This window comes from Corvus hawaiiensis, chromosome 15, assembly GCF_020740725.1.
Source record: "Corvus hawaiiensis isolate bCorHaw1 chromosome 15, bCorHaw1.pri.cur, whole genome shotgun sequence".
NCBI lineage: Eukaryota > Metazoa > Chordata > Aves > Passeriformes > Corvidae > Corvus > Corvus hawaiiensis.
In genome coordinates, this window is record NC_063227.1 from 1,189,848 (window position 1) to 1,212,345 (window position 22,498).

Genomic DNA, 22,498 nt, shown 5'->3' on the forward strand with positions numbered 1-22,498 from the left:
GCTGCTGGCCATGTGCAGGCACGGAAGCCACAGAGTGGTCTTGGCTGTTTGGTGGTGCCGTGAGTGCCACAGGAGAGTCACCAGGCTGAGCTGGGATGGGCCACACTGCGACCCCAGCACCCCCCGAGGGACCTGCTCAGAACCAGCCAACTCTTGTCAAGCTGGCAGCAAGGTTTGCAAGCGCATTCCAAAATAAAAACTAACAACAATGAGTTTTCTGCAAACCCTCAGAATCCCTTCCAGAGGTGAGGAAGCCTTTGGCACAGCAGGAGCAAACACGGGGAACAGGGGCCACACTCCTCCGCTCACACGAAACGTGCAATTCTCTACCAGACCCAGGAGTGGCTGCCAAGGAGTCGCAGGACTCCAACAGCCCTGGAAATCTACAACGTATTTTCTTCCACTGCTCTTTTTGCCATGTTTTCCTTTCAGCACAGCACAGCAGCATGTTTGTGCTGGCCAAGCCTACCCTCCTCCTCTCCACCGCACCTCCGAGCAATCCAAGCACAGGAGATACAGTATTACCTCAAATATTTAACCAAGGGATTAAAGGATTCTCCTGGCAGGAGGCAGGAGCTGCCCCACGGATACAGCTCCCACGCCGGCTGGCAGGCGCTGCGTGACAGCGGCTCCGCAGCGAGCAATCAGCAATCTGCCCGGGGCTGCCAGAGCTCGCCACGAGTTCCTCTGCTTTTTGGCCAATATTCCTGCTCACCGGCTCCCGGCCGTCCATCGCCTCCATCCACAGCCTCCGGTCCTCCTCCGAAAGTGCCTGCATGGTGATGACGCCGGGCCTGCCGAGAGAAAGGGGACGCCGTAAATGAACTGCAAAGGTGGCAAAGATTAATCTTCCATGAGAGGAAGAGGGAAGGAGGACAAGCTCCTTCCTAGCCAAGCCCCAGCACAAGGGACTGAGCCCAGCCTGACCCCTCCATGGACATCCTTGCAGGTCCTGACCAGGATCAGCAAGCGAGCAGAGGACATCTCCAACAATCCCCCACCTTTCTGGTGGTTTTGTGCAAGAGCTGGGTGCCAAATTCCTCTTCTGGCCCTCAGCCAGCCAGCTCACCTGCACTGGGCTAAGCACGTCCGTGCAACGGCAGGGGAAGGCAAGGAAGGTAGCCAAGGAAGGTAGCCAAGGAAGCAGGAGCCCCACACATCCCAGCCGCCCATGTCTCACCACTACCCCAAGCACTGGCTCATGGAGGAGACCTTCTGCTGTGCGAAGCAGTTCATCCCTGAGGTGTCTGTGCCCTCATGGCTGTGCGAGTCCCCTGGCCCTGTCCATGCCCTGCTGTAAGAACAGCAGTGGCAGTGACACGATGCTGGTCCGTGTCCCTCTCCAGCAACCTCACAGGGTCCCAGGGGTGCTGGTCCTGCCCCCAGCACTGTCACACACACAACAGCCCTGAGCTCTCTGTCAATCCAGCCTCCAACAACAGCCCTGTGACTGCTAATTTACTGTAATGAGAAGGGGAAAGGACAGGCCCAGGTGCTGCACACACAGCACAGGAGCCAGGGGACAGCACTAGCACCGCCCTCGCCCAAGGGCCAACGCCATCTCCGTGCTCCTCAGTGGACGCTACGTGCGCTCCTGGACCACCCTTGCCATGCAAGGAGTCAAACCTCAATTACCTGCTCTGTTAAGCATGACCAGCGAGGTGAGGATGGATTTGACAAGACAGAGTGTTTGCACAGCCTCAGGTGCGGGGGGACACAGCGGGTGGGAGCTGTGATCCCACACCAGGGGCTGGCATCTCACTGCACCACAATTTCCATCTCCACATCCCGGTTCACCCTGCAGCCTGGATCCCGACACACACAGCTGGCTAACCCTGCACCTCCACAGCCCTGTGCCTTTGGGCTGGCTCTGCAGCTCCCAGGGGGTGGCCACATCCCCTCCCACCGCTGCTCCTGGAGCCAGGCAGAGCCCCCGGGCTGTCAGACAGCGAGACCTGTCCGTGTGTCTGCTCTGGTGCTGCTGCTCCCTCCCAGCTGTTTCCAGACGCATCGGCGGAGCACAGCGGCGATTCCCGCCGGAGCACGGCCAGCACATTCCCTGGCAACCGGGAGACACAGGGGGGCTGCTGGTGCTCTCTGCCCGTGGGGTTTCACACACGGGAACTGTGACAGCACAGAACCTCTGATGCTGCTCTTCCCACGCCCAGCAGCGCGGGGCTCTGGAACGGCACAGGAGTCAGGAACACTGCTCCTAGCACCGGGCTGCCGGGACACGCGGTGGGAAGGGGGTTAAACCTCGGGAGCTGCCAACCGCCCGCAGAGTGCTCCACAGAGCACGTAGGCTCTGCTCAGTACTCGGTCCTCAAAACCTGATAAAGCCTGGGAGAGGGGTGACTTCTAACTTGAACTTCCCAAGGGTGGTTCAGCAGGAAAACGTGAGCTGCACCAACACTGCAGATACCCTTTGGTCCTTGATAAGAGCCTGTAAGAAAAGTAAACTTCAGCAGGGGCTCTCAAGAGGTGGGTTTGGCCCATCTTCTGCTGCTTTGTGGCACGCACAGGCCAGGAACTGAGGATTAACCCTTCTCCCTAACTCCACTCCCCATCCAACCAGCCCAGCTTTCAGCACACGCACAGCAGCTCAGCACCATCCCACCAGTGGAAGCCGTGCCCAGGTCCAAAAACCAGACATAATGAGCTTGATCTCTGCTAATCCCATTGGTGAGTCAGTCAATACTCACCAGCTTAGTGGTTTGGAAGTTTACTCACTTAGGAGGGAAGAGGAAACCACTTAACCATCGTCCCATCTGAGAGGGAAAACGCTCCACATCCAACAGCAAATATGACCAAAACACTGCACAAAGCTCCTTGTTGTGCAGGTACAAAGTGACTTGAGAGCAGTCCCTGGTACCTGGGGAGCTGCAGTGGCTGCTTAAGCCAGGGCTTAGGTCTGAGTTTAAGCCAAGCTGCTGCTGAAGGCACTGACAGCCCGGTCAGAAAGCCCTGGAAGGGCTCTAGCTCAGCTAGGGACACACAGGAAAGGAAATACTGGGATTTCTGTCTCTTTAGCCAAGACATTAGAACAGAGAAATTCAAACCCTCCATTCATGGTATGTAGAACACTGGACTCCCAGCAAAGCACGGTCCCAGAGTGGCAGGGCTGGTATCTGGAGTGCCAGGTTCCCTCAGCACAGGGCAAAGAGGTGATAACAGCAAATGTTTGTTCTGCCTCTGGGCAGATAACTCCTCGGGCTTCACTTCAAAGTCAAACTTCTTTAACAGCATGATGGGAGGGGCTGCAAAACTGAATCAAACCCAATTTCCATTGCAAATAGCTCTGCGTTTCCTCCCCCAGTGTTTATTTGCCAGGGCACCCATTGCATCACTTTCCTGAGCAGAACCATCTTCCTGGCTGTGATAAATTTAAAATGCACCCACACATTACGCCTCATTCATTATGGATGTGGCCGATGCCCACGGGGCTCCTGTGCTCACAGCCAGGTCGGATGGCTGGCACTGGAACAGCCTCCTGCCAACACTGCCAGCACCAGCTCTGCTGGAAACACTGCCTGCAAACAGCACCATCCCCTGAGCCTCCTCCAGGATCACCCCCTTCCACAGCATGCTCCTTACTGGGGTTATCTCCATTATCCAGCCCCGGCAAAGACCCTGCTCTGACATCCTTTCCCAAAAGATAAACCAAACAGATCTGTCCTTGTCCCCTCACCCAACAAATGACCCCGAACACTGGGGGTCATTTATACAGATAATTATTTACAATGTACAGTAAATACAGATTTGGCTGTGGGGCAGCTCCCACCTCCTCCCAACGTGGGATGCACCTGGACCCCTGTGGAACCAGTGCACCCCAGCCAGCCACGGCCGTGACATTGGGACAGCAGGACACCCTTCTGGATCTGCCATCCAGGATGCATAAACCTGTGGCAAACAAGACCAAGGACCTGCTGATTCACTCCTGGGTGCTGCATCCCACATTTCCACCTGCAGGCACCAAATCCCTTTGCCTTTTTCTGGGACATAAGGAGGGGAAAGGGACATTTTGGGATCAGAAGAAATCCATTTCTAAATGGAGTGAGTGTAGGAGGCTGAGATCAGAGCAGAACATGGCAAACACTTAATAAGAAAGAATATTTTCAATGTGCTACAATCTAAAAATGGAAGATTTTTCCATATGAGACCACACAGGAAATTTGAATTTTCTCAATATCTCAGCTTTTGTGACAAATGGCCTGGCCTTAAGGAGCTGTGACTAAGCACACTGAGAAAATGAGAAACTGCAATAGCTTTTCCTTCTTCCAGGAAAACAAACAAATAAGGAAAGCAATAGAAACAGATAAGAACTTCCAACTGCTGTAGCAGCTTATCACAGCGAGACAATCTAAACTGCTGATGCAAACAACCAGAGTGTGTTAATAACAGGGGCTGAGTGCACAGAGGTGTTCCCAGTCCCAACCTGAGCAGAGCAGTGCAGCCCAGACAGGACCCCACAGCCATGGGCCAGGCACCAGCAGCCAGATGTGGCCCCAAAATGTCGACGAGCAAAGATGGAATTAAGGGGGAAACTGACCCTGAACTCAGAAAGTCTCGGTATCCCCTTAGAGCTCAGAGCACCACCAGCACAGCCACCAGCATGTCCTGCAGGGCTCCTCATCCCTGCCTGTGACAACCCATCCCTCGCCCCCCTGTGACAACCCCCGAGGCTTTGTTTTAAAGGTCGCTGGAAAGGCGACACCGGCAGAGGAACGGGTACAGGTTGAACTGCACTGAGAGGCGCTGCCGGGCACGGGGACACCGGCAGAGGTGGGGTCACCTGGCACAGGGGAGCAGGTCCTGCCCCAGTCAGAGCCCTGGGTCTGTCAAGAGCATTCCCAGAGCAAGGCCAACAGCCTTCCTAGGGAAAGCCATCAGCTCACGGCAGCGCTCGGCAGGTGCCTGGCAGCTCCCCCACGCCAACCACCCAGCCACTGTGCCAACTCTTTCAGGAAGAATTCCTTCACAGAAAGGGTGCTCAGGCATTGAAGGGGCTGCCCAGGGAGGTTTGGAGTGCCCATCCCTGGAGGTGCCCAAGGAAGGGCTGGAGGTGGCACTCAGTGCTCCGGGCTGGGGACAAGGTGGGGATGGGGCACAGCTTGGACTCGGTGGTGTTGGGGGTCTTTTTTCACCTCAGTGCCTCTGGGATTCTGGTTCTACAATCCCACTGTGCACCAGGTGTGTGCCAGTCACCCTGGGGGCACCCAGGCAGAATCCAGGGCAGTGGTGGTACCTGCAGAGTTCACTGCCCTCGTGACCCACTGAGAGGCTGAACCCTGCATTTGAAAACCTCCTACTCCCCTAAAAGCTAGCTGGCACTTAGCAGCACTTCGCTTCTGGCCCAGAGCAATGACCTACATCGTCCTAAATGACACAGCCTTTGTCATCAGCCAAATGAGATACTCCTCCTCTGGCTCATTTGTTAAGACACTGGCTGTCATCCCTGTTCACCTTGTTTATCAACATGACTTTATGTGCAGAGACGACAAACAAGTTTAGCTAATGATAAAAGAGCATTAACAGTAAAACACAGTATCCATCCCACTGGGGTGTATTTTCAGCCAGACCCTAGAACACCATTCTGGGGTTAATTTTGCTGTAACAAAGCAATACAATAGTTCTAACTTGCTACATTGAACATCAGAACTATTTTCAAATGCCAAGGCCAGGTTAGACAGGGCTCAGAGCAACCTGGTCTAGTGGAAGGTGTCCCTGCCCGGAATGAGATGAGCTTTAGGGTCCAACAGAAACTATTCTGGGATCCTGTGACAAGGAAGCAATGCTGTAATAACAGATCAGGCTCCAGATTTTCAGCTCGGTTGTTCTGAATCATCCTTACAGGAGAAAAACCCACTTTTTTTCCCACCTAAGAAGGAACAGCTCTTAGCTGGCACTATTTAGGGTGTTATTGCTGAGCTCCCGCCCTGCACCCCGTGCTGTCTGAGCCCCCAAAACGCAACGCTGACAAAAGCCCATTTCTGAGCGATGGCAGCGCTGGGAAGCACCGGCCGAGGCTGCCACCTCCAGGCTGTCCCGGGAGCTGTGGAACAGCCCAAGCCCTGAGAGCCGGGCAAGGCAAAGGGGATGTCCAGCACACCCTGGCACTGACAGCCGGACCTGATGCCCTGACGGTGCCCAGATCCTCCCCAGGAAGAGGGAGACAGGCTGGGCACATCACAGTCTCTTTCAGCCGTGGCAAAAGCTGCTGTTTTCTCTTCCTCTTAAGTTTATCTTCAGAATACCCAGTATTTTAGACATCTAATGACAAATTCTGATACCAAGAGAATGCAGAGCTGCCTGTATATTGGGAGAAAACAGCCCTTTCCTTCAGGTGTGTCCTGCTCTCCTGCCCTCTTGGACAGAGGCAAATCCCTGCAGCAGGAACATGCCCATGAAAGGAGAAATTCCTCAGGTTTCCCCTTCCTGTGCTACTCCCCTGCCATGATTTACATGGAGCACGCAGATTTCTGGAGCAGCTCTTGATCCCATGCCTGGCAGGCTCCAAACATCAAGGGAAGCTTCAGCTACCTCTGAACACACTGAAGAAAATTATTGTGGCTCCATTCTCCTTCTCCCACTCTTAGTTTGATTTTCACATTATAAAAAAATATCCTCAGGGCACAGCAAAAAAAAATTCCCGTGTCAGCAGAAATACTGCAGCTTTCTGGAGAAAAGCACAGCTCCAGAGAGTGGGAGGCAGCCCCAGCTTATCTCATCCCTCAGCCAACACAGGCAGAGTTCCATCACCCCAACCCCTCCCTGCCATGGGCTGGCACTGAAACGCTGCCGAAGCACAGGCTGGACAGGGAGAGGCACCACGGGTCATTCCAGCATTGTTCAACACCCAGATTTTAATGGACTGGGGTTCTTCTGAGACCTCCTGGGAATTCCTGCAGAGGAGAAGACAGCTGGACCATGGACAGGCACACAACTGGGAGAACACACTGAGTGCCTTTGGAGCAGGCTTTTTGAACCATGTGAACTTCCCGCAGCGAGGGAGATCCGAGGCAGTGACTAATTCCTTTTGGAATAGCAACGCCAGCCTGGCTTTCCTGTTTATGTGTGTGTGCCATGCATGATGCTGACTGATGCGGTAACAGCTCTCACTCCTGGGTGCCACAGATTGAATCCACATGTACCTCTGGTCCAGCTGCTGTGTGGTAAGTCACAGCAGAAGTGTTTTACTTCTGCAGGAAAAATGAGTGAAAGTGCCTGGAGGCACCAGCCAGAGGTCCATTATCACCCATCCACGGTGAACCAGCAACTGCCAGTCCAGCAGAAAAGCTGACACTATTCCAACAGATACCCAGTGCTGGAAAGAGGCAGCACATCCCTGCCAAACACCCACAGAGCACCTTTTCCAGGCTGGTGACTGCTCACCTTGTGTGGCCAGAGGCTGCAGAAGTGCTAAAGAACACTTAAAGTCAGAGAAACTTGAGTCAGAGAGACTTGTAAACCAAAGTACCAGCTCAGTACTCAGAGAGCACCTGGCTGGGAGAGGTGTGATTCCACGGACTAATGCTTTCCACTCACAGAGCGTGTGAGTAAAGGAGAGGAACACAGAAACTGCACAGGAACTGTCCCAAAGCCAGTGCAGGAGCACAGCCCTTCCCCAAACACAGTCACCACAGCCCCAGGAGCTTCCTGTCAGCACTCACCGATCCACAGCCTCCACATCAAAGCAGAACCTCTTCTCAATGGAGTCTGTCTTCCGCCGTGTGCAGGATTTCAGGGTGACAGCTTCATCTTCCCCCTGAGGAGAGACAAAATCACAGCTGAGGCCAAGAACAGAGACCTGCCCCCAGCACCCACTGCTGGCAATGAGCGGGTTCAAACCTGGGGGGATCTGGCAACATCACCCTGCTAAAAACATCTGCTTATACCTCTGACATGAGGACTTGTCTTTTCACCCTTGTTTAGGCCAAAACCTTCCAGGAGGAGCCTTCCCTTCAGGATGCCCATGATTCAATCTGTGCATTAAGCACCCCACAACCCATTCTTCATGTGGGCAGGGAGTGCTGGACCACAACTTTTGGGCAAAGTTAGCTTTGTTTTCCATTGCTGAACAACACTCCATAGACCTGCTGGCACTTTGCACTCCACGCTGCGTTTTTGGCAGCACTGTGCACACGAGGACTCTTAACAGGAGCAAACATGTCTTAAAATGTTTATTAGATAACAAAGCAACGACAAAACCATTCTCCCATCCAGAGAATGCCTCTCTGCATCCAAGTTGTACTGGATTTCCACAGGGCTGAGCAGCAATCCAGCAGGATCTGTGAGCATTGCTGTCCTCTGCTGGAGGAAATCCTGCCTCAGCCCCTGCCAGCACAGACACTTCTCCTGCAACTGTGAAATTCCACTGATGACTTAAGAGAAAATGAATTCTGAAGGAGTTCCTGGAGACAGACACTTTTCTGGGCTCTCTGTGCTGTTCCTGATGACACCCTGGCTGACCACCCTGTTCCCTGACATCACCATTTTTCCAGGAAACATATTTAGAATCACTTAGATTGGAAAAGACCTCTAAGATCACAGAGTCCAAAAGTTCCCCAGAACAGCCAAGCCCACCACTAATCCATGTCCTCACGTGCCACAACCACATGTCCATTAAACCCCTACAGGGAGGTGTAAATTCTAAATTTACTGGTTCTCAGCCATAAACTCCTCCCCACTGCCACCATCATTCAGCTCCAGACAACCAAAGCACTCCCTAACACACAGTCCTGGTCATCCCACCGTGTCCCCATGATGGCAGTGTTTTTCCTGCTGCACGGTGGCTTCCAGCCCCTCCTGCTGGTTGCCCATATCGCAGGCACTGCTGTAGATGCTCTCCTGTTGGGTCTCTGAGCCTGCCACATTTTGGGGGAGAAGCCCCAATTCCTACCTGACTGTTCTCGTGTGCTTCCATGGTTTCTAACTAACTCACCAATAACCCTCGTGTCCCAGACAAGGGGCCCAGCACAGACCCAGCAAGACAGACCTGAGAGCTCCCTGCAGGGCTTCTCCCCAGGGTTTGGCAGTGGCCACCTGCCCCTGGTGCTCCCCAGCCTGGCCCGCTGCCGGCACAAGGCTGCTCCCACTCTGCCCAGCTCCCTGTCCAGAATTCAGGGAATGCCCCTGCTCCGAACCCACCAATACCCAGCTCTGGCCACAGCCCAAGGCCACGAGGGGCTGATACCACCACAAGTGATGGGTCTCCTCGTGCAGCACCTTGGCACCTGCTCCAGCCAGACCCCAAAATTCCCAGCAGTGCAGCCCCAAGCCCCCAGGCTGCTCCACGCTGAGATGTCCATGGCAGTCACCACTGACCAACCCTGGCCAGAGCTGCCCCAGCACAGGCAGCGTTTCATGCCAGGGTGGTGCAAGCCACAGGTGCAAGCACAGCCCTGGAGAGGGGCTCAGGATGCTGCCAGCAGCTCCCACCCTCCTGGATGCGGAGAGAGCCCTGAAATGGGAAGGGACCAGATGAAACCCAGCACAGCCGCTGATGATTACAAGGCTGGGGTATGTTAATGCTGAGCTATAATGAAGATGCTCCAAGGCAAGAGGAAATTAATTTTAGAAGCTTCCCTGCCCACAGCTGGCTCCCTGTGCCAGCAGGAAGCCGTGTGGGAGCCTGTCCAGCTGCCCCAGGCACTCCTCAGCAAGGGGATTGTGTTTGCAAACCGTCCCAGCTGGGAGCACTGGAGGGGTCTATTGTTCCTGCTGTACAGAGGAGCAAAGCCAGCCCTGGACACAGCCCTGGGAGCACCGGGGACACAGCCCGTGCTGGCTCCTCACACCCCCCCAGGGCCAAGGGGAGCTCCAGGCTCTCCTGTGGCTCTGTCCAAAACAAAACAACTTCTTTGGCTGAGTCACAGGATCATCAGAGACCCACAGAATGGTTTGAGTGGAAAGGGCACTTAGAGCTCGTCTTACTCCACTCTCCTGCCATGGGCAAGGGCACTTCCACTCGACCAGGTTGCTCCAAGCCCTGTCCAACCTTGCCTTGGACAAGTCACAGACATTAGGGAAGGAGCAAAATAATGAACAGGTTCTCTTGTCCATGCCTTGGAGCAGGAACAAGGGACTGGGGAGCAGGCACCCATGGAGCTGGAGCGTGGTGGGGGCAGGTGGCTGGCAAAGATCTGCGGGCTCTGAGGGTCTCCTGTCTTTTTCTTCTCAAAGCAGGTGCCAAGTTCATTCCCCGTGTGGCAGCCACTCAGCCTGGAATGAATGTGACCCACTTCACTGCATGTGTGTCACCTTGCCAAAAAGGTGACACAGTTTGAGCCCCGGGAGAGCCTGCAGCCAGCAGTGCCACGTGCTCCCTGGCAGGACACAGTGCTGCTCCTGCCAGCACTCACCCCTTTTCCTCCTGACTTCTGGTCAAAGGGCACCATCGTGATGCGCTTGGATTCCCGCTGGTAGGTGCAGTAATGCTTCACCCAGGAGGTCCCAAAGTGACCTGCAGAGCAAACACAGGGTTCACGCCCAGAACAGTTCCAGTGCCCTCACATTAGAGCCCGCTATGTGTAACCATCGCTTCACATGCCAGACTCCTGTACCTGAAAGAGTTTTATGAGGCACTGGCAGTGATTCTCCCGGCTGCCACATTCCCCCCCAATACCCCACTCACTGGGCCCATCCCTGTCTTCCAGGGATTCTGCACCTGCTGAATCAGCCTTTGTGTCCCTGTCCTGACAAAGCCCTTCCCCAGGCTCCCCGCCCCGCATTCCCCACCCCGACACCTACGCTTCTCCTGCACGTAGAGATACCCCTCCATCGTGTAAGGGCTGATGTTCTTGTGCTCGTGAGGATTCTCCTTCATCTTCTTCATCAAAGCTTCAACCTCTGACCTCGTTCCTTCAAAGCGGTTTCTTGTCTGCAAATTAAAACAGGAATGTCTTCTCCAGTGCAGGGACCTGTGCCTGGCTCTGCAGCACGTGGGGTGGGGCTGGGTGGGAAATGGGGCTGGGGAGCCCAGGGGCAGCCACAGGGCACCTTTGCTTCCTGGGCCTGAATTTAAGCTAAAGGAAAAATATTACAACGACTGGAAATGCCTTCCAGTACTTTAAAAGGGCTTACAAAAAGAGGGAGAGTGATTTTTTTACACGAGTAGATAGTGATAGGACAAGGAGAATGGATTTAAACTAGAAGAGGAGAGATTTAGATTGGCTATTAGGAAGAAATTCTTCCCTGTGAAGGTGGGGATGCCCTGGCAGTGCCCAAGGCCAGGTTGGAAGGGGCTTGGATCAGCCTGGGACAGTGGAAGGTGTCCCTGCCCATGGCAGGGGGTGGAATGAGATGCTCTTTAAGGTCCCTTCCAACCCAAACTGTGCTACTGTGATTAAAATACACCACCAGGTGAATTGGCTCTGCCAGACACTGACAGGGACAGGCACCAGGCATGGGGACACCTCGGGCACGGGGACACCCCAGGCACACTCACGTTCTGGATGCTGATTGTCAGCTCTGTCTTGAAATCGCTGAAGTCCTTAGCGAGCTCGTAGCCGTGGTGGTAGAATGTGAACAGCCCCTGCAGAAAGGCCAGCAGCTGCATTGGGAAAAAGCAAATGGAGATGGTCAGAAGAGACCCAGAGCTGCTCCCAGAGCCGCCACTGCCGAGGGGAAGGGGCTCCGCAGCCCCCAGGGGTGGAGGGGCTCCCTCGTGGGCCCTGGGAAGATGCCCTGCTCCTCATTTCACAGCCAAGCCTCCTCTGAATGGATCTCAAAGTCAAGGCTGTTTCCTTCCCCTGGAGCCAAGGCAAGCCCCAGGACCCCCCACACCTCTGTCCCCCTCCCTGCATTCCCCAGGCCCGGGGTCACCAGGAGCAGAGCCAGGAGGTGTCAGGCAGAGCAGGCAGCACTCTGTGCCTCTCCCAGCTCCGAGTTATTCTTGGCTCAGCAGGAATCACCTTTACAAAGAGCTGGGAGGTCTGGCACTTCCCAGAACAGCTTTAAATGACTTAACACCTGAGCAAAGGCACATCTTAAAAACTTTTTTCCTTATTTCTGTCACTCCTGCACTCTCTTTCCTTTGTGAACGTTGGTTAAAATTTGGGGGGTTCCCCCCAGTCAAGAGCAGTTTTCTTTTAATTGCACGGGCCCCTCAGCCCACCCTCCCTGATAGACAGTCCCCACAATAAAAAAATCACATGTTGAAAGGTTTCCAGCATACACAGGGTCGCTGAGCCAATGGCTCTGTGCCCCGTGGCTCCCACAGAGCTTCCCCCTCTCAAACCCCCTCTGTGAGAGGGGCTGTGGGGTGAGGCTGGACCCCCCAGCCCCTCCACTGCCAGTGCCCCCCACGACCCCCTGTTTCACCACCCACCCCCAGTTTTGTGCAGGCTGAGGCAGATTGAGAGCTCACTTACAGGTTCCACAAACTCAAACATCTTCCTCTCCTGGACCTCCTGCACCTTGAAGACGTATTCCAGGGAGACCTCGTAGAAGTGCTGCCGAACCAGGTCCACCTGGCTGTCTGCCTGCAGGGGGGTTGGAGAGGAAACAGAGCTCAGGACTGACCAGACAACACCTGGCTCTGATGGGAACACCCCCACCAGAGCAAACCCAGCTCCAGCCCCCAGCCCCAGCTGCACAGATGGCACAGCAATAAACATAAACCTGATCCACATGAGCACGCTCTTCCTTCAGCTGGGAAAAATGGGTTTGATGACTCATGTTCTCACCTCCCCAACAGCTGGGTAGAAAACATGCAGTAGAGGCGAGAAAAATGGAAATCACTACGAACTTGACAAGAAAAGGCAACTCTCCCCTCTCTGGAAAGCACTCCCCTCGCCAGGGGTGCCACATCCACCCTGATTCACAGCTCCACACTGAATCCTCTTTCAAAGACACCTCCTCCCTCGGTGGGGTCTGAGCCACACAAACCACGGACACTTCCCAGTGGCAGTGGGAACAGAAACCGGCACCTGAACTGGGAGCTGCTTCCAGCGGGCTCCAGGCTCCTCCTGCCCGCCGGCAGCGGCCCGAGCCAGGGCCCGGGTGGGAGATGCCACCAGATGGCACCAGAAGCCAGCGCTGCTCCAACGCACCCGCACAGCATCAGCATCCCGGCACATCCCGAACGGAATCCTGCACGGAATCCTGCACGGAATCCCGCACACATCCCGAACACGTCCCACCTGTATCCCACACAGCACCTCCAGGCAGCCCCACAGGGCCGTGCTCTGTCTGGGGCACAGGATCACCCCTCTAACAGCCACTGCTGCACCCTGACAGCCACGAGCAGATCCTTCCCTCCGCACTCAGAATTCCTTCCACTCCCGTGCCCCACATCAGCACCTCAAACACAGACTAAACCAAGGGCTCAGAGGGTCATTGAAAAGCCACCATCCCCTGGGACATCAGGACGCTTCCACACAGGAAGTTATTTACAAACAAGGCTGGCTTGCAGGCTGGATTCTGAGCGCTCCTCAGCACTGATGTGCTGGAAGATGATCACCTGTGCCACAGGTATTTCTGCTCTCAAGTCCCCAGCTCTGCTGGGCACGGTCCCACCACCTGGGTACAGGAGCCCCGTGCCCACCAGTGCCCCCAGTAAGGGATCAGCAGCACACCAGCACCATGCCCAAAGGCAAGGACACACATCCTGTAGGACCAACCCAGCTCTGGGCCAGCACAGGGAATTCCAGACTTGAAAGAAGTGATTGAAAACTCTGCATCCTCATCCAGTAGGAGCACTTGTCACCACAGCTAACCACGCCCTGAGTCACTGATGGCTCTTAAAGAGTTCGAGGCACTAAGCCTGATCCCTCCCCCGCTGGAGCACAAAGCAGAGCAGCCACTTGCAGAGGAGACCAGACATCCATGATTTGTGCTGCCACACGGGAAGCCTGCAGCAGAACCAGTTCCTTTCTCTTACACTCTTTAATTATAAACCCTCTCTCCTTTTTGATTGCTATCCATTTTGGGATCTCTCTGATTTACTCTCCAAAACAGCTCCGTCTCCTTTCGCTACAAGGAAAAGGGGAAAACCCGGCACCTGCACCCAGACCGAGGGAAAAAATGAGTTTACAACCAGGAGAACCTTTGTTATAGGCTGTGTGAGGCATTCAAAAAGCTCTCCACAGTCACAGCCAGACATGGAAACTCAGAAGTTGCTCTCACCTCCTGAAGCTGGGATTCTTTCTTCTTGGAAGACAAGTTCAAGTGCTTTTCTAGGACACCACAGTATTTCTCTGTCTCCTTGTCGTATTTCTTTTTAGCATCCTACAAAAGAGAACAGAAAGTGTGACACCGAACACAACGGCCCCAGAGCAGCTGTGACAGCACCTCTAAGGCACCGGGCAGGATGGCAGTCCCAGGGGGGAGCTAACATGAGACAGGACCTGGGGCAGCAGCTGGAAGCAGGTGAGGCTGCTTTTATCTGCCAGCATCAGGCAGCTGCAGGAAAACAGCTTACGCTGCCAAAACCCAAGGCATGAGGGAACCCCTCCTCTGTTCCTGGGGCCCAGTGCTTGGTAAAACATCCAGATCCAGGTCCAAAAACAACAGAGCGAGGAAAGTGCTTTCTAACCAGAACATGGTCACAACTCCACATCCCACCCCTGCCACCCCTTGCAAGAGCTTCTCCTCCATGTCACACAGGACCATGACACAGACACTTGGCTGTTTGTGGCAGGAGCATTAAGGATGTCAACTTCACTTTCCTTTGCACCTCTCATCCCAGCCTGGCCACCCCAACATGCCAGGACCAAATCCATGCTGGCACCCGCTCATACCCAGGTCCGTTCCGGAGGGCTCCTCTCTGCCGGGCTGGGCACTGCTGCCATGCGAACACGGCCCCCGGCGCTGGCATGAGCTGCTTGCAGGCAGCAGCAGGTTGTTATAACAACAGGGGAGCCACAAACAGTGGTTTTCATTTCAGAACAAAAGCAGGAAAGAAAGGGGGGGGTGGCCAGGCTGTCTCACAGCCGCCTTCAGCCTCACCGGCGGTTCCCCATCCTGCAGAAGCATCAGAGTTCCCGTGCAGCCCCCAGCGAGACTCTGGGGTAGGGAGCACATGCTGGGGGACTCAGGAAAACGTGAACCCCTCCAAGAAAATCCAAGTTCTTCCTTGGAGCAAGGAAAAAAGTTCACTTCAGCAGGCATGCAGTTTTTTGCCCTTGGCATTGGTTACTTGGTTGTGTGTGAACTCAGAACACTGAGGCACTTCCCAGGAGCTGGATCGTCCCCATGTCCATCCCACAGCAGCACACCGCCTCCTCCCATGCCTGAGCCCATCCTGCAGTGTGCCAGGTCCTGGCAGCTCCGGGGGGACAGTGGCTGGGTTACCTTGGCAGCCCCGATCTGCTCCTTGCGGAACTTCTCCAGCGGCGTGATCAGCACCTCGCTGGCGTTCTCGATCTGGGGGCAACGACAGGCACAGCTCACCTGTGCTGCTCCACAGCCTTTCCACAGAAACCTCCCACAGCCCCCAGACACTCACAGGCCTCACCCCTTGTCTCTGCAAACCTGTGACCCCCCCAGCACCAACCACTCTCCAGCAGCAAGACTCCATTCCTGATGCTTGTCAGGGGTTTCCCCGCCAAGCCCACCCTCTCCTCCCTCTGCCCTCCCCTGCAGGCGAGGGAAGGAGCACTGGGGCTGGCAGCCACTGTCACCACGGTGCCCGGGGTGCCACCACCCCCTGCTCCCAGGACAGATGGGGCCGTACCATGCGCATCCGCTCGTCCTCCAGGTTCCGCAGCACTGTGGCGAACTCCTGCAGAGACTTGGCTGGAAGGGACGCAGTCAGCATTTAACATTCCATTTTTAAAGAAAGAAACTGAACAGAGGGGTTTTGTCTGTCTGTGTTTTAGGGGGGGGGGTGTTGGGTTGGGGTTTTTTTATTATCTTTGCTCTCTACCTAGAAAGGTTCTGGCTGCCTACAGAAGCGGCTGGCAGCAGAGCATCCCCAGGACCAGGCTTCCTCCTCCAGAGAGCAACATTCTCAGCCCAAACGTGCCCCACCCAACAGTCAGTCATCAACCAGCCCCACAGCGCAGCACGGGCCTCCAGCCATGCCCAGCCCACGAGGGGCAGCTCCCCAGCACGGGCACAGCACCAGGGAGACCTGGGTGAGGAGCTATTTCTGTTGAGAGACTGGGCACAAATAAACAAGCAAAGTTAAATCAGGGCTAAAGCTCCTTTGCTCTCCGGGCTCCAGACGATGTGCACAATAAGCTCTAAAAGTTCAGCTGGGGCAGGAGCAGGATGAGAGAGGGAAGAGGCTGAAGCTGCCGCCCTGTGCCAGGAGAAGCTCTGCGGCAGAGCCAGGCTCAGCTCAGGGAGCGTTGCCAGGCTCGGCACTGCTGATTCCCTCTAGCACAGGATCCTGTGCTCTGGCAGCGAGGCTGCTGCTCCTCTGCTTCAGAGCACAGCCCCTTGCTGTGTACCAAACCCACAGCCACCTGCAGATTCTCCTCTCCAGTGCAAAACATCCAGATAACTGAGGTGCTTTCAGACACAGGCAATCTTCTCCCTTCCTATCTGGCAAGGACAGACTTAGGCCGAGAAGCAACAGCTGATTCCCTGGGGAAGGCTTTGCTGATGGTGCTTCCAGAGAGCACCCAGACACATTCCTGAGCCCCTTGGTGTCCCTGTGGTGTTTCTCCACCGTGGTCTGCTCAGGGCTCTGGGCTGTGGCTCCAGGAGCACCAGGACTCACCTATGCAGATCTCGTCATCCGTCTCAGCGTCGCCGATGCAGCGAAATTTAAACTCATTGAGGGAATCCGCGAACTTGCGCTTGGCAGCCGACAGGTCTGGGAGGGCAGGAGCAGGGAAAACAGAGATGTTACCAGTGGGAAACATCCCAACAGCAGGATGCAGGCAGACACATGATCCCAGCCAGGAAATACCCACAGAGGGATCTGTGCAAGGGACCCCTGGCACCAGGGAAGCCCCAGAGCGCTGTCCTTCTGCACCCGCCCCAGGGACAGGGCTCTGTGGGGTGCACCCTCCAAGATACCCTACAGGAGATGAAACCTCAAAATACCAAAAGAGCCACACAGAACTCAGACCTAGAGCCACGGGGCAGCAGCAAATGGTGACACACAGTGACACTGCCCCCCCAAGAGGTGGCACCTCTGCCATGCTCCTGTCCCGCTGAGGAAAGGCAGTAGCACAGAGGTTTATTGCTTCCCAAGCTGCACATTCTCTCCGAGATCTGGATCCTATTAAGTTCTTACTCACAGTGACCTGAGGGGATCCAGGATTGGCTTTTCAAACCAGCCCTGTTAGCCTGGCACACGCAGAGGGTCGCGGGCACCGCGAGGCCACTGGCTCCAAAGGCAGCGTGCGGCTGCCAGCACTGCCGGTGCGAGGAACACACGCTGTTCACTCCCCCGTGCACTTCTTCACTCAAAGCCCAAAATCCCATGGTTTTTTTCCCTTTCCAAGCACCGGTGGAAAATGTGTGTGCACGCAAAGACCATTTCCTCCTCTCAGACACCAACAGCCAAGAGATAACCACACCAGAGTCCAAGTGTTTTGCTTTCCCCATGGGATAAGGGAGTTGGCAACTTTCTCCAAGCATTAAAGCTGTTTTCCCAGTATCGCTGCTGACAGCCCTGGGGTTAATCCTGCCCAGCTCAGTCCCGGCTGCCTTCGCACAACTGCTTCCTAAGGCAGCAGGAAATCACCCAGCCAAGGCAGGCAGGGAGAGGCAGATCCCCGGGAGCTTTCCCAGTGGAAAAGTACAGAGGGGGCTTCTTCAAGGAGAAGGTTCACATGTAACAGGATTTGCACTTTGCTCCCTGGAGGATGGAACGAGCATGGCTTTTACACGCTTCCCCTGCCTGGAGCTGCCAGAAGTCTCCACTGGCACCTACAGAAGCAAGACACGTTTTTTGGGGAAAGTTCCCAGGTGCTCCTGGGCAGGGTTGAGCAGATGGACTCGGGAGGGTGGGAGGCTTGGCTCCAGCTCAGCACAGGACTGAGTGAAGGGCTGCCCCATGCACCTCTCTCCCTGCTCCCTTCCATGAGCCCGTGCTGGTGTCAGCAGCGGAGCAGCCTCCTTCCCTCAGCAGAGCTTGCTGGAGCAGCCACAGGGCTCAGGGACTCTCAGCCAGTCCCTCCTGCCTCCCCTGGAACAACCTCGAGGATGACATTGATGACATGAGGAGCCATTTCCTGTCCCCCAGCCCTGCTGACCCCCAGCCCCCCGAGCCCTTGGCCACATTCCATGTGCCACATCCCCAGCTGAACCAGGCCTGATGTGACACCCCTCGTGCCCACCACAGAGCTGGAGGCTGCTGCAGCCCAGGGGTGAACACCCGGGGGGAGCTGAGCTCCCCAGCCCGGGCAGGGTCACCCTCTCCAGGGCCATCCCTCCCGCTGCCAGTGAGGAGCGGGTCTGGGACCAGGCACAAGCCAGAGCAAAGCCAAGAAGCCTTTGGAGCCAGCAGCACTGACAGCAATGGCCCACGGTGCTTATAAATAGGCAAGGGAGAGGGAGATAACTCCTGGAGTGACAGCAATAAAGGATAAAATTAGCAGCAGGTTCAGTCAGAAAAGGAGAGAGGGACACCCTGTGGGGCCTCACTGTCCTCCCTGTTCACTGTCAGACCCACCCACACCCCAGCATCCCCTTTTCCTAAAAGCCGGAACCTCTGAACTACGTTGTGGGACAATACCCCTGCAGTGGAAGCAGGAAGGCACAGGGAGAGCAGGGCAGCCCCTCCACGGGCCAGCTCAGCTTCTGAGGATTCTCCTGCCCCAGGGCTGTGAACAAGCAAACACAAAATCCTACAAAGGCTCAACAGAATCTGCTGCTTCCTCTCACACACGAACAAAACCACCCAGACACTGCACATGAATCACACCAGGGCTGCACCAAGGGCCTGCAAGTTTTCCTTCCAAGTTCTCTGCTGGCTTGATCAGTCAACCACAGCATGAGGGAAAACCACCACAAAAAGCCTGAAAAATCCTTCTGCCTGAGCAACACAACCAGCTCAGGCTGCAGTTCTCCTCCTCCTCATCATCACCTCCCATGGCTCCCTATTCCCATCTGGGCTGGTGGGGACAATCCCTTCAGGAAAGTCCCTTTGACAGAAAACCGGCACGCACAAGTCCACCTTCACAGCTACAGCAACCAAGGACCTAAATAAAATGCCCTTTTAAAAGTGATGCCTCCTCCCCATCCACTGCATCCTCAACATCCAGCACAGGAACAGCAGGAAGGGAGACGGCTCCCAGCAGGACAGAGGGCAGCAGCCTTTCCTGGAAGCAGCCTTGGATAACCCCTCTGCCAGTCCCTCTGGATAATCCCTCCCACCCAGCCCAGGGGTCACCCCACTTTCCTCCTCCCTCTGCAGCCAGGGAGCCGGGCAACTGCTGGCTGAATTCCACCCCAGCCACACACCTTCAGCTCCAGGGCTTCCTCCAAACCTGGCTGAAGTGACACTTCTCCAGCCGCCAGGAATCCTGCAAAGGGTCAGCAGCAAGGGAACACTTCCCTGTGTCCCTCCTCCTCCTCAACTACTGAGAGTGCAGTCTTTCTGGGAAGTGGTTGCTTTTCACATAAAAAGCCTCTTCCAAAGGAATTTGGAACTACTGAAAAAGGCCACTTATAGAAGGAAGTGTCATGATTTCCCAAGCCTCCTCCACGAGTGCAGCACCCCGGGCACCATGCGGGTGACCCCGTTCCAGCCAGGTCCGCAGTCAGCACCCCAGAAACAACGGGTAGGACACTGAGGGGAACCACAACACACCAAAGTGAGATGTCAGGAGGTCAGGTCAGCCATGGAAAAGAGAAACTGCTGGCTCAGAGGTGGGGGCTCTCCCCAGAGCTGACTCTGCAGCCAGTTTGCTACGTAAGCTGGAAAAAGCAAAACACTCTGGCTCAGCTGGACCCAGGGCAGGGGCAGAAGCAGCAGGATGGGTGGTTCAGGTTAAAGACCAACCTGCTGCTGAGTCTGGCCATGAAGGGTTAATGCTGCTACAAAGGGAGAGCAGAGGATGCTGCTGCAAAGCAAGCTCCGGGCTCTGCCAGAGGCTGTGCTCACACGGAGCGGGATTTCTACACTTCCTGCAGAGAAAACTGCTTAACAGCCTGTATTTAATGTTCAAGTGGACAACAGGAACTGAGACTCCTGCCCCTTCCTTCCCCCGCAGCAAAGAACAGCAGGCTCGGGCTGTCTGTCCCCTGCAAGCCCCCGGACAGGGACAGGAGGGCAGTGCCAGTCCCCACCAGCAGCCCCTGCGCCCCAAGCAGGGCTGCCCTGGGACACAGCCCCGAGAAGGCAGATCCGGGGGGTCACCCCTGCACAGCCCTCACTTGGCTGCAGGGAACAGGACACAGCACTCGGGCAGCACCTCCCCAGCCACGCAGCCAGCGGGGAACAGCCCCAGCGCCCACAGGGCCAGCCGGGATGGGTAATCCAGGGCGCAGCCGCTCTAATCAGCGGCCAAACCAGCCGGATTACAGCCTGCCAAGGGTGCTTAGAAAGCAGCAATATGGTGTCTGTCCCCACAGCCAGCAGCACAACAGCGCTTCGTGGGGTCACACAACACCCCTGCAGCTCAGGGACACCCCGGGAAGGGGGTTTGGGACAGGTTTTGGGAATGGCCAGTTGGACCTGGCCCATGGACGCATGTGAGCACTCTGCATGGGACACTCATCCAACCTGGCCCCGCACTTCGTGCAGGAATCCAGCAGCAAGAACCTCTTGCCTGAAAACAGCGTTTGCAGCTGCCAGGATGGAGTTTTACCTGCCCAGCCCCAGCCCTTGCACCACTGGGGTCAGCATCAAGCGTCAGGGAAGCATCAAGAAACGCTTCATTTGCTCCAGAAGGTTTAAATCCCCTCTCTGCGCTTCCCAGCAAGGTCAGCAAAGCCCTGCTCCCGTGAGGCACCGCGGTGCTCTGGGCCTGGCTCAGTCCCAGAGACACTTCCATACAGAATTAGCACTGATTTGTTTATTAAACAACTTCTCCACCAGGTGGTTGGAGTTAATCAGTGATTGAGGATGGGACAGCAGCTGCTGGCAGGTTCCCCCTCTGAATCATCATGAGCAAATACACAAAACCAGATGGGCAGAGCCCACCCCACCTCCAGCACAGCTTCTGCCGTCATGTTCCACACAAAAGCCATGGAGAGGCTGCCACGGCTTGGCACACACTGGAGATGGAGGTTAGAGGGTGCCAAAGACAGCGAGGTGACCCCAAGGGCCATGGGCACAGTCCCTGCAGTCACCCCAGTCAGGACCCCCAAGGCAGGGAGAGCATCCCAGACCCCATTTTGGTGCCTCTTCCACACACACACAGCCTCCAGCCGAGCCTTGTCTCGGCAGCACACCCAGGGAGGCCACATCTCACCTCACCAAATCCCAAAACTTCATTGTTACCATGGAAAGTTTACAAACACACATTCCCTACAAACCACGCTTCAAGCGAAAAACCCAAAACTGCTCAGATGTGCTAAAGCACAAAAAACCCCAAGATGCCCCAAGACTGCAGGTCCAGGAGGTGCCACAGCTCCGGCTCAGCCTTGCCCTGCAGCCAGGGGAGCACTGGGCACTGCTGCCAGCCGAGGCATCCCCGCCTGCCTGGATTCACACACCAGCGTGGCTCCGTACGGCAGCGTTTGCCACAGGGACAGAGAACCCTTTGTGGGCTGAATGGCACCATTGACCAGGCTCACGCAGCAGATCAGACTGGAGCAACACGCTGAAGACATGAATTATTTCCATGGTATTTTAAGAGATAAAGGTTCTGCGCTTCGTGAAAAACAAAGTTATCCCTTGGAAGGGCTGCCTGGCTGCACAGCTAAAATTATACCCAGCTGCCCACCAGCCCAGCACCCCGGCCACGTCATCGTGCCACCCCCAAATCAATAACGCTTGGAGGTATCTTGGGAGCTTTGCCAGGCCAGGACGCTTCTGCAAAGCTTCCCAAGATTACTGATGGAAGGCACTGGGGATCCAAGGGAAATGAAGCCAGAAGGACCATCAGGGCCCAAGCTGCCAGTCTGGCGTGTCCAGTGTGACATCCTGCAGCAACACCAAGGCAAGAGGCCACTTCCTTTGACTCCCACTGCTCCAGCCACTCTCCTGTTTTCCCCTGGTTTGAGGAAGTTGATGGTCAATTGGAAGGAACCCTTGCCCTTCTGCCCCACTTCTCAACCTTGCATCAGCCCTGGACTTCCTCAGGCTCTGGAGCCCTGAGCCCAGCGCCGAGCCTGCTTTGCCACAGTGGCAAAGGTCTCACAGCCTCTCTCCATCCTTCCTGTTCAGCTTTCCTTAGCACTTGCCCATCAAATCATATTGCAATAAAGCCACTTTTGTGACTCAGATCTTTATCTCACAGTGGCTGAGACACTGCAGAAGCCCAGCTCATGTGAAGAGCTCTGCCTTTCCCCACACACAGTGTCACCAGGGTTGTGACTCTGGCAGGAGAGAAACTGGTCCAGGCAGCAGGGATGGGTTAACAGTGCAGTTAATGAAGTGCCCCTCACTAAGGGTCCCACCTGAAGGGACTTCAGCACAATTAAACAA

The 22,498-nt window shown here is 55.6% G+C and overlaps 1 protein-coding gene across 4 annotated transcripts in view; it reads right to left on the bottom strand.

Moving 5' to 3' along the window:
• Positions 1-22,498, bottom strand: part of ARHGAP26 (Rho GTPase activating protein 26) — a 100,585-nt gene that overhangs the window by 66,043 nt on the left and 12,044 nt on the right. For all 4 annotated transcript variants that reach the window (XM_048319515.1, XM_048319514.1, XM_048319516.1 and 1 more), the window contains exons 2-11: positions 16,670-16,765; positions 15,677-15,738; positions 15,295-15,366; positions 14,128-14,229; positions 12,372-12,482; positions 11,447-11,551; positions 10,750-10,879; positions 10,362-10,462; positions 7,671-7,765; positions 716-794 (exon numbers count right to left, since the gene is read on the bottom strand). In XM_048319515.1, the coding sequence (XP_048175472.1) occupies positions 716-794; positions 7,671-7,765; positions 10,362-10,462; positions 10,750-10,879; positions 11,447-11,551; positions 12,372-12,482; positions 14,128-14,229; positions 15,295-15,366; positions 15,677-15,738; positions 16,670-16,765 (953 nt within the window). The remainder of the gene's footprint in view (positions 1-715; positions 795-7,670; positions 7,766-10,361; positions 10,463-10,749; positions 10,880-11,446; positions 11,552-12,371; positions 12,483-14,127; positions 14,230-15,294; positions 15,367-15,676; positions 15,739-16,669; positions 16,766-22,498) is intronic.